General features: G+C 33.4%; 1 protein-coding gene across 1 annotated transcript; it reads left to right on the top strand.

Moving 5' to 3' along the window:
• The first annotated feature begins 288 nt into the window (after positions 1–288).
• On the top strand, positions 289–9650 carry LOC123908063 (pentatricopeptide repeat-containing protein At4g04790, mitochondrial-like). Its single transcript, XM_045958571.1, has 16 exons — positions 289–809; positions 998–1060; positions 1201–1824; positions 2504–2683; positions 3623–3687; positions 4427–4534; positions 5108–5221; positions 6094–6195; positions 6308–6406; positions 7106–7225; positions 7766–7870; positions 7989–8153; positions 8228–8358; positions 8444–8522; positions 8778–8995; positions 9078–9650. Exons 1-16 carry the CDS (start codon positions 629–631, stop codon positions 9460–9462), a joined length of 2739 nt encoding a protein of 912 aa, XP_045814527.1. The 5' UTR covers positions 289–628; the 3' UTR covers positions 9463–9650.
• Positions 9651–12360: the final 2710 nt, after the last annotated feature.

Raw genomic sequence — 12360 nt, 5'->3', positions numbered from 1 at the left:
ACTTGTGATATTTTATCTTTTTAATGTGTGAAATTATGAAATATTGAGCAATTATTCATATATTTTTATTTATATATTAATTAAAATATATATTTAATTACAAACGGTTCAACCCCGATTGAACCCGATCCGACCAATTGAACCTTGAACCGGTAACCGGACCTCTAACAACCTTGCTTATTAAAATTCCCTACTTATTACTGAAACTCATTCCCACTAAACTAAATTCAAGGACTTCGCTGCATTATTTTTTAAGCAACTAACATTGACTAAAAAAACTTAATAAACAAGATTATTAAAAAAATAACTTATTGAACAAGAAGATGATTAGATTAACTACTGTATTTTAGTTTTACTTTATCAGAATTAAACTAACTTTACCCAGATTAGTTCATTCATTCACTCACTCACTACACCTTTTGAGAATTGAGAATTTTGTATGCCATTCTTCCTCCCTCACCTTCATACTTCATTCATTCATTCATTCAATCATTCTTTTCAAAGTGGTTAGTTGAACTCTCTCTCTCTCTCTCTCTCTCTCTCTCTCAACGCATTCTCACAACCAACAACGACGGTTCCGTTAAACAATTTTCATCTTCATCATCACTTTGTTGCAGAGAGAGCTTAGATGCGTGCCCCTACCGTCAGAAAACTATGCACTCTCAGCACCTTATTCCGTTCACATTTACAAAACAATCCCAAAAAAAACCCTTCTTCCGTCATTACATCAATTCCATGTGAAACCCAACAACATTTTCAGTCTGACTTGTATCTCTCAACCCTCAAACTCCATGGTCCTTCTCCCCCAGGTAACTCAAACTTAAAGTTTCAATTTTTATCCATACCCACATTTTATTTTCTGCTTACTTTTATATAATGTAGTTATTGCGTTAATGGGTTTTGTTTTTTGGATTGAAAATTATTTTTTTGTTTACTTTGTGTTTTCATACATTTTTTTAGTGTTTGATAATCTCGTTTTACCTGCCTTTTGGTGCAGAGGATGATTTGCCTGATCTCGACTTCGCCCCGGCCACTGCTCAGCTTTCTAATATATTGTACAGTAAGTGTTTGTGAAATTTACTGTGAGAATGCAAGCCTTGTTTTTTATTGTAGGATGATGAGGAGAGTGGATAATTCAAATTTGGTTTTGCATTTTTTGTTTGTTTTGTTATCTTATGTTGCTGCTGTTTCTTTCTGTAGCTCCTCCGGTGAAGAAGCTTGGTTGTGAGGAAGTTGATGATCAAGAAAAAGAGAAAAGTGTATTGGAAATACCAGTGATACGAGACTCTTTAAATGTTGATGCTTCAATGAGACGGAAGGATGTAGGACGTGAGAGGAAACAAAAATGGATTTTCAAATATACTGGTGATGAACGATCTGACAGGTTAATGAACATCTGTGCAAGAAAACTAGGAACAACTGCTACTGTTGATGTGTTTGGCCGCTTGGGTCGAGAAACAGGCCTGAAAGAGTACAATGGATTGATCAAAGTGTGCATAAAGAAGGCTAGGGCAACTAATGATGAAAACATTTCTGTGGAAGAAATAAGTAAGACTTATTACCTTTTAAAATTAATGAGGGAATGCGGGTTCCAGCTAGAAGAGCAAACATATCGCCCAGTTCTTGAGTATATAATTGACATGGGCCTTGTTCAAGAATTTCAACTTTTCTATGATGTTATCCAAGCCGGTAATCCCAGTTCAACTTCGCAATTGGGTTACTATGAAATGTTGCTCTGGATAAGGGTTAACAATGAAGAAATGATCCGGGATATTTGTGAATACATTACAGTTGAAGAGAGTAAAGACACTTCTGCTTTACGAGGTAGACGAATCTGTTTTTCATGTCAGTTCATCTTTTTAATTTTGTTTGAACTTTTATCTTATCCAGTGCATTGTTTTAGCAGTAACATTAACACGTGAGACTTCCATGGGCTCCTATATTTTTTGTAGACCTATTCATGATGGTTTTGATGACAGATTCTTCATTTGATATGCTACCTATATAGCATGTAGTGGGAATACTAAGTGACAGGTTCTAAAGGTGTAGATAAATACATCAGATACAAAAGTTTTATGGCATTGTGTAGAAAGAAATAGGGTGAATGCTGCTATGTTTATTCCTCAGCTAAAGGTTGTTTTAAATAGAGAGAATACAATTACTATCCACCCTTGAATCAAGGAGAAACTTAAAGAAAAAGAAACAAAATAAAACCAGAAAATCTTTTCTAATAAAAGGAGAGAGAATCACGAGATTCTCCAACACATTGTACTGCAATTAACTTTTTTTTCTCTCCTTTTACTTGATGTCTTAGCTATATTAGAAATATCATAAGAAAACATAATTCATACTAAATTGTATTCCTAGTGCTTTGCTGACATTTAGCTCTTTTAGTAATAGAAGTGATTTTGCCATGTATTGGTGTTTCAAAATCAGTACATGTGGTAACATGATTATCAAGAAGATTTTGCTGGAAACTTAACTGTATTCAATCTTGTTGCAGAAAGTTACTTATTGGCTCTTTGTGAAAGTGACCGCAAGACACAGATTTTGGACGTGTTGAAAAATATTGACATAACAAAGATTACATCTGCAAAATCTATATCAAATATATTTCAATCGTTGGGAAGGCTACTGCTGGAATCAGATGCAGAGAATTTACTTTTGGATTTGACAGCTTGTGGTATGATTATGATTTATGATTTTGTTTTCTTATCTAAGTTCCTCTGTAGATGATAATAGAGGTGGTAAACTGCTCTGTTTTTGGAAAGAAAACACCGAGAGTGATGTCTTTCTTTTAACTCTCAAATTTTGTTTCTTTTATGTTTTTGATTTGATGTATTTGCTGATTGTCTAGATTTGGAATTAACATTATCATAAAGAATTTTTAAATGCAATTTTAGTTCTATTGTTTGGGCTACATAATATAATGGTAGCACTTAAATTTTGTTTTTCAGAGTTTAGAAGCTTCTTAAAGGTAATTATTTTAATTTTCACAATTCAGAAGTTTATAATTTTTATTGATCTTAATGAGGTTATTTTTTTCTTGTTTTTCCTTTTATCAATAAATTTTCATTTATCATCTTAAATGTGGCAAGCACACTATAGGAACCTGAGTCCAGTATGTTGTAGCAAAAGTTTAGTATTGATCTCATGTTTGAAAGAGACTGACAAGAGATACAAACTTTTTAACGTTTTATCCTTTGAAATTGGAATATTTAGGGAATTGTGTGGTGTTTAACTCAGCAATTTTTGAATTCTTAGGAATTGTCACGTGGAAGTATACTACTGTTACTTAACGCTTTGCCAAGCTCAGTATTGACATTAGAAGCTCAATTTCAATGCTGTGCTCAATTCTAACCGCCAAACGGAATCTGCTATAAATTAGGAAAGCTATATTTTGTAGCCATACTGAATAACATGGTGGTGAATGTCTTATATATTATTCCAAAGTCTTATTGTGGTAGCAAATCACTACTTTAGGTTCTTCTAATGCTTTTGCATATTTATCTGGTGTAGAAATAGATGGCACTAACCTGTTATCCTCCAGAAGGCCTCTGTATTACCTTCTATAAATTTGTTCCCTGTATGCATATTAATGATGGATTCTTATGTAATGCAGATTATGATGCAGATCATGTTTCAAACTTCATTGCTTGTTATGCAGTTAGCATTCCAAATTTAGCGGTGAGGAACTTCTCATAAGTGCTGATGATAAACACCCTTGATGATATGTGGATACTGGGAGGCAATTCTGCCTGTGTACAGTTTTTAAAATTTTATGCATAATTGCTTTATAATTGACTTTGAATATAAAAGAAAATGGATCAAGAAGACGACTCTCTTTAGATAACCATTGCCAATGTATTTTAATTTTGAAGTTGTTGCAAAAAGAACAGGCAAAAGACAAATGAAATTGTCCAAACAGGAATGCACATACACATGGGTTGGGATTTTTTGACACTTGTTTGAAAGTATGCATCTTGTATATCATATTTATAAAATTTCACATAGCCTAGATAGTAATTGATGATTAACTCTACTAAAAGCCTAAGTTATTAGGTATTAGCCCTTGTGTGGTATTATATCTTCAAGTATATGCATAATGCTTTAAATTTGTATGCATGAAGAATATATTTTTAATACTCTTAATATTCTCTTTTGCACATGTATCATTTATAACTAATTTTGCCATTGCTTATACAAAATTATTATTTTGACTTTACAAATTAAATTTCATAAAATTTGAATAGCTATAAGTATGTACTCCCTCCTGTTTCAAATATAAGCTAAAATCCACTTTTCAGATTCATTGAATAATTAATGAATCTGGTCTATAATATAGACCAGAGTAGTTGTATGTTACAAAAAATATTATTTGTTTTTCCTTTGGTGTTTTCTTATATGCATTGTTGGTAATGTGAAGGTCGAGGATATCATCTCAAAAATAGAGAATTTGCATGATGTATTGGAAGTTTTGCCTTCATCCTCTGCATATGAAAAGCTCATTTTGTATTGTTGTAGTACGCACAAGGTATATTTTCTCCTTTTATTAATTTTCATGTTATGGTTATCAAATAATTGGTTCTTCCCTTTCTGTACTTGGCATTACTACCTACGCCTTTTGTTATTGACGGAAGATATTTCAGAATGACCAGCGTTACCCTGCCACTTACATCGGAAGGCTTGACATTACCCAATATTGTCTGCTCTGCAATCTAATCTAATATACTATAAAAAGCAATACATGCTTTGACTGTCTTTTGCATTACGACTTTGACACGTGGAAAGTAAAATTGCCCCTTCTTGAATTATGAATTTTACATGTGGATTTTTATGGAACTTTACTTTGATGCTTTGAAAAACTTCTTTGTGAAGCCACCATACTAGTAAATTAGTAACTGACAACAGCACCGCACTAGTGCATTATTGTGGCACTCATGCATTTATATTTTACAATAACCCCAGCTTACATAAGTGCATTGTTGTGATGCTTGATTTTTATGCAATAAGTATTTTTACGTTCTTTCTGTTTTCGCATGCCTTTGGGCTCTCTGACTAGATTGGAAACTGCATTTCATTTTATTTTTTTAAACTTTTAATGCAGGTGGATGTAGCTCTTGATATTGTTGAAAAAATGTGTGAAGCAGGCTTTAAGCTGTCTACTCATGTGTTACAAACCATAGTACAGATTTGTGAGGAAACTTATGATTATATTTTGGTATGATATATCTTATATAAAGCAGTTTCCCTGTTTTTCTTTGTACTATATTCTAATCCATTATTTTCTTTGCACAATACGTCATGGAAATTTTCCTATAAAGTATAAGCTATTGAAGCATTAGTGTTTGTGTTAGGAACCCGAATTAAAGAGAGAAGAGAAAACTATTATCAATGACTAGAAAGAAACTATAACAGAGATTGAATCCCTATAATCCCAAGCAAAGCTCCCCAAAGGAAGAAAGGATCCTCCCTCTGTCCAACCCTAAGGTTTCAATACAAATGATACTGAATGATCCCCCTCTTTCCCTCTCACACACCTCGTATACCCCCTCTCATGTGTATCTTCTCTCACTCTCTCTAACTAACTTGCCAACTCAGCATTTCCCCTTCCAATTGGGCTTTTATGATCATGGGCCCTATCGGTTTGAGTTGTATAACAGGAGTGACATAGGGACTTGGATATTATGGGGGGCCCAAGTCCCACGTTTAGTAGTATGGGATGCTGGGTAGATTATTAAAATGGCTTTGTTATTTCCCCTTGCTTTTAAGGGAGGGTTCCCCGTGTGCTGCAATATACGAAAGAAAAACCCAAAAGATAAACATTAAGATTTAATTAAGATATGAATTGGGTAATTCAGATCTTAATCTAATGTAAACTAGTTCAAGTTATTCTTCCCCGACAAACTTTAATAAATACATAATGGAATTTATGCTTCCTTGCCCCATTCTTGTAGTTTCATGAAATATAGCATACATAATGAAGAAGTAACTATGGGTTAACATTTAATTGAAGCCTTCTTTCTTATTTGTCCTATTTTACTAATACCTGTTTGTTCATTTTCTATTTCCCTTGCCATACTTAAAATCAAGGTTCATCGAATCTATTCCATCATAAGATGCCATCACCACCATTTGGAGTTAAATGGTGAAATATGCAGGTGTTTGGTACAGTTTTGTGTAAGAATAAAAGATGTAAGTTTTATCTATTTTATTTTCATGGTTGCATACACAAGTTTTCTACAACGCTGTATTTTGAAGGAAAGCTTTTCAGTAAACAAATATTGTATTTACTTTCATAATGCAGTTTCAACGTGCATACGAGATGGTTAATGAATTGCAGGAAATGAATTTCAAACCTACGACAGCCATGTACAATGCCATAATGGCAGGATATTTTCGCGAGGTATCATTGTTGGTTTTTTAGATGCCTATGTTCTCGCTCAAATTTTCAATTATTTCTCAAACTAGATAATAATGCTTTGCTTTAATTTGGAATAATTCTTTGCGTGTCTAGACTCTAGAGACTTCCTGAAGTAGATTTGCATTTACATTTTTTTCTCATAAACAAGATATCTACATAGATGGATTAGTAAATAGTACATATAGTTATGGATAAACCAAGCTTGAGAATTGGAGATATTGTTGTTTGTTGAACAAGGGGTTAATATTGTCATCTATTTCCAGCGATTTGATCGGACTCTAATGTAATTTCTTCTTCTGGTTTGATTGCTATATAGGAAGTACTTATTCTATATTGATTCTGAAAATAAAGACTATTGCCTGACACATATTACTGCTGTGAAGAAAGATAGACAGTGTTCCTGTCAATAAGAAATATAGATGAGTTTCATAAGAATTGGATCAAATCAAACCATGACTTAAAAAGTATGGCCCAACAAAAAGAATTGAGTTGTCCAATTAAGACATGAAACTCAACTTCTTCCCCCCATTTTTAGTTGGTCTTGGGTATTGTTTATTTAATTATGTTTTGTACTTCTTTTCTCTTGATGAATTTTCCTTCAAGAAAAAAGCATTTCAACAGATATTCAGTATCTGTTTAAAATAATTCATTCATTTTCTCACCATTTTTAAAATTTTGTAGAAAAACATTGGTGGTGCGTTGAAGGTCCTAAAACACATGCAAGATGCCAATTTAAAGCCTGATTCACAGACTTTCAGCTATTTGTTCAGCAATTGTGAAAAAGAAGAGGATATAGATAAGGTAAATTGGGTTTAGTACTTCAGTTTTAAATCAAGTATTCTTTTCCCATGGTCTTCAAGATTTTGGTTCTTGAAAATTGGTGGAACTTGTTGGTAAGCATGTGAATAGTGTCTATATTCAATGTATAGGTTAGGCAAATCATATATAATTACTACAATTGGGATTATTCTAATTATTACTCTTATATTTTGATTTTTGAGATTTCGGCCTAACTCAACCCCAAGAGCTAGTCGAAAGGGTGAGGATTGCCCAAGCTTTATAAATGTTAATTTGGCCACATCTCTAGTTGATCTGGGATTAGAACTTAGAAGGACTAATTTGGCCTCCATTAGATGTGGAATCTAAACCGTTACTTTTTGTCTTTATGCAACTCAGCCTCTATAGTATAGTTGTGGCAGTGATTTAATAACAAATCTCCCGTCTCTCCTTCCTTGACATGGTTTCTATAGCTTGTTGGTATTTTCTGTAAAGACTTCTATAGTGCAGTGTAAGATTTGATGTGTCAATAATTGGGTTGCTAATTAGAATATTTTCTTGCAGTATTATCAAGAGATGAAACAATCTGGAGTCAACCCTACAAAACAAATTTTTATGGCCCTTATTAATGGATATGCAGCCTGCGGCGAATTGGAGAAGGCAAAACAGGTACGAGTGCAAGTAGCAAGATGTTCCTGGAGTGACTTTGTAAAAGACTTGGCATGTTCTAATTCTTTTATATTTTTTTATTGTTGGGGCTGAGCTTTAGTTATGTTTTACATTGCAGGTAGTTCTTGATAAAAGCATACAGTTGAAGTACTTAAATGAAATTAAGAGTGTCCTTGTCTCAGTTCTTGCATCTCATGGGCAATTGTCTGAGGCAGTTGTTATCTATCAGGAGATCAAGAATGCTGGACACCTTTTGGAGCCAAAAGCTGTTATATATCTCATTGTAAGGTTTTTTGTTATTGGTAATTTGTATATCTTCCACTTTCAAGCTTATAACTTGTCACCGGAAACTCTTAGGATGAGTTCCGTCATATAAGTGGAGAGTTGGAGGTGTTGCTTCTTCTACTTAAGGAGTTGAGTGATCTAGACTATTGGGTTGACGGTTGCTATAGGGTTATCCAGTACTGTGTTGAGAACAATCATTTAAGGTTTGGTTTCTATTTTCCTCCTATATTGAATTGAAATTGTATTGTGCTATTTGTTTATCTTCATATTTCATTGTATCTGGTTCAGTACTGCTGTTGACCTGTTCAAACAACTCAAGGACAATTTCAAAAATGATGAATTAATGACAGAAGTTCTTTTCGATGGAGTAAGTTCTAGTTCCCTCCAGCCTTAATGTGTATAATAATGATTCACTAATATAGGAATTTGGAATTAATGTGTTTGGCTAATATTTCTGTTTGTATGAGTTTGAAACTCTTTCACGCTGCTCTTTCTTATGAAGCATGGCATATTGTCAAATGACATACTGGCAAATTATAGCCTGCCCCTCTTGATCATGAATTCATGATGTTTGTTCTCACTGGCAAAAATATTGATATGAACTTTGTTCATGTGTGTATAGGCGTATTCTGTAGTCGCGGGATCCGAGTCCACACATTTGCAGTTTGGTATGGACTTGCTTTGGGCAATCAAGGATGAGCTTGGCCTTGTTCCTTCACGGCAGTGTCTCGATTTTCTTCTAAGCGCTTGTGCCCAGTCAAAAGATTTGAATAACACTCGTTTGGTTTGGAGAGAATATGAAGTTTGCGGATATCCTTACAATGTATTGAGTTACTTGAGGTGAGTTTGTAACCTTATAGTATTTTTCCCTTTTCTAATAGTATTTTTGTTTTCACTATTGATTATTTGTATGGTTGTATAGGATGTATCAAGCACTTTTGGCATCAGGAGATCACAGATCTGCTGAAGTTATACTCAAGAAAATTCCAAGAGATGACGCCGAGATTTGTTCTTTAATCTTAGCATGTCAAAAAACTTATGTTAAAATTAAATCACTAGAGTTGGAGAAGGAGAAACAGAAATTTAAATCAGTAGAAGGGGTGAAGAAGAAAAAGGATGTAAAATCAGTAGAAGGGGAGACGAAGGAAAAGAAGATTATATCAATAGAAGGGGAGAAGAAGAAAAAGAATGTTACATCAGTAGAAGGGTCGAAGAAGAAAAAGAATGTTACATCAGTAGAAGAGGAGAAGAAGAAGAAGAAAAAGAAAAAGAAAAAGAAAGCAACAGAAGAGAAAAAAATAGAGTAAGTAAGGCTTGAGTAGAAGTTAAATTGGTTTGGTTGTAGGGTAGAGACACTAATTTGTGCCACTAATTTTTAGTTAGCTCAAGAAATGTGCTTCACAAAGGGTGATGCATTTCACATGTTATACTCATTTTTATGTTTGATTTAATTACTAGTGTGGTGGCACTCGATGCTACACCTATTTTATGTTTATTTTGTGACTGTTTTGCTTGGCCTAGTTTATAATTTACTAGTAAGACTCCGTGCTATTATTGATGATGAATAGGAAAATGATAGAAGATACAGGCGTAAAATTTCACCATGTATTGTTAGAGAAAATACTCCTCTTTAAGAATGAACATAGAAGTGGAGTTTGATTGATACCCTTGAATGTTCTTTTACCAGCTAGCACTGATACAGTGAAACTGTAAATGGAATTTCCAGTAATTAAGAAATAAGTCTTTTTATCCAAAACTTTGAATGTTTCCAATCCTCTATTACTAAACCAGGGTCTGAATGAATCTTGTGAGTTGAACCTATATAACTTTGACAGTTGTCAGTCAGTTATCCCCTTTGAACCTGCTAGAACTATCTATCTATAAATATAGGCTTTGTCTAACATAACACGCACAACCAAATTAAGTGGTGCATGGTGCACAAGTTAGCCATATCACTATAACGAATACGAATTTTACAAAATTCACCGTTAGATAAAAAATTTATATCATTTAGATCATTCATAATTTTTTTGAAAATCATTTGATATGTTATTGAGACTCATCAAGATTAACGGTATTCAATAAAAATTCATAAACCGTTAATTTTGATGGATCTCAATAACATATCAAATGATTTTTAAATTTTTTCAAAAAATTTATAGATGATCTATACGATATAAACTTTCAATCCAACGGTGGATTTTGTAAAATTCGTATTCGTTATAGTGTTTTCGGTTACTTGTGCATGGTGCACAACTTGAGAGACTTGTGCACCATAGACTTTGCCTATATTGTGAAACTCATTGAGAAATGGAGATCAAGAATCTCAAACTCTCTTCACAGACTTTGCAGCATACTATATAGTCTTTATGCCAATCATAGTATGAATGAATTTAGTTGGTTGAAGATATAGCTTTGACCACATTCAAGGAGTCCAATTCTATTTGAATATTTAAGAAGAGCATCTGTTTTGAAAAAGTTCAGTCCAACCCTGAATCCTAATGCCTCAGCTGCATTAACATCAGATGAGCTAGGAATATCTGAAGTTGCAGCAGCCATAACTCTTAAGATAATAAGTTGGTTTAAATATATGTTGTTGTATTTTCTGGCTGCAAAGTCAAACTCTTTAATTTTTGGTCCTCTGACGTCATCTCTCTGTTAAAAACTGGCGACGTGGTTGAATGACGTCAAATCTGGAGCAGCTAATTCTTGAAGGATATGTAAAATTGGTGCAGCTGGATCCATCTATTGGTGCTCTAAGGAAAGCTCATTTTCTTGAATTTGATAAACTGTAATGCAAAAATCTAGTAAGCATAACAATATATTTGTTCTCAGCTCTCTTAATTATAAGAATCTTTCAGGTTGTTCCAAAGGGTTAACGAATCTAAGGCATTTTTAAGAAGCTTGATAGTTGATACTAGTGAAAGTGCATTACACCTATTAAATTTTAACCCTTGTACACAACAGAAATATGCTAATAAGTCAACACATTTTGCTTTTCATATGTTTTTCAGTTACTTCATTGATTTCTCAATAGAATTAGTTTTCTTTTTCTTTTGACATTTTCCAAATTGAGAAACTCTTTAATGATGAAGAGTGGGGACATAAGCTTGTCAATTGACTTCCAATATTTCACAATAGAGATCTGATTACAGTCAAATCAAATCACATTTGGTTAATCTTTTTCCCATGGGAGTCATCTTCGGGTGTTCGGAATGAAACTATGCGTGTTGAAATTGATTGGAATGATGGTTAGGGTATGGTTGTTTGTGAATAATTGCTGATATTACTTGGTATATAAACAGGATCTACAAGAGTTCAAATTAACAATGATGCATCTTGAAAATTCCTTAGCTCTAAAGAACAAGTTTTAGGCAATTGTAGATGAGAACTACAATGATTCATCATCTGATTAAATAAAGCATAACTGCACTTTCATCCAACTTCAAAACTCAGCAAATTCCACTCCTCCTTGTCAGTTGATAATAAGGTAAAGAGCTAATTAATGCTCAGCAAATTCCTTAGCTCTTAAGTCATATGATGTGTATACTCTTGGATCTAACTGAGTCCCACAAAGCCAGTTTGTAAGGTGGAGATTCCCCAAACTTTATAAACACTATATGGTATATTGGTGGTCATAAGTAACTAAGCATGAATACATACTTAAAAAGTGAGGACATGCAAATGAAAAACATTGGATACATTAAAAATATTACACCATACCTAACCTAGGTTGCCTAGCTGATCCATTACAGACTGGCCAACAGAACCTTCTAGCTTAAGCAACCATAGAATTCCAGCTGTTATACGGCCCATGGAATCAATTTCCGTTCTGCATAAAAAAGCAAGGTGCTGGAACTCATCCTTGGTTACAACAGCCTCAATCTGCAATCATGAGACAGATATATAATAAAGAGACAGTGATCACATACTTTAATTATGTCTTAACAATAACCTCAATCAATCAATTTCTGAGTTTTAGAAATATATTATATTTAATATCCCCGGTGTAGTTCATTATATTTATCCATTTAATATAATTTCCCTACTAAGATAATCACAATAATTGAGTTGAGGATCATATATGTAACTATAAAGAAAATGCAGTTATTTTGCCAAACAAAAATGCAAGCTAATTGACTTGAGAATAAGCTTTCTGTAAGAAAATAAATACTCCCTCAGTATTATAAGGTATTTTTCACGCA

The sequence above is a fragment of the Trifolium pratense genome, linkage group LG2, assembly GCF_020283565.1.
Source record: "Trifolium pratense cultivar HEN17-A07 linkage group LG2, ARS_RC_1.1, whole genome shotgun sequence".
In the NCBI taxonomy this organism is placed as follows: Eukaryota; Viridiplantae; Streptophyta; class Magnoliopsida; order Fabales; family Fabaceae; genus Trifolium; species Trifolium pratense.
This window is presented reverse-complemented; position numbering and strand designations above follow the sequence as displayed.

Bases quoted from the DNA above. Each gene is read 5' to 3' on its own strand.
- LOC123908063 (XM_045958571.1), top strand. From the start codon at position 629: ATGCGTGCCCCTACCGTCAGAAAACTATGCACTCTCAGCACCTTATTC. The intron at 3,688-4,426 runs GTGAGGAACTTC...GGTAATGTGAAG, and splicing joins TTAGCATTCCAAATTTAGCG to GTCGAGGATATCATCTCAAA. The intron at 8,523-8,777 runs GTAAGTTCTAGT...ATGTGTGTATAG, and splicing joins CAGAAGTTCTTTTCGATGGA to GCGTATTCTGTAGTCGCGGG.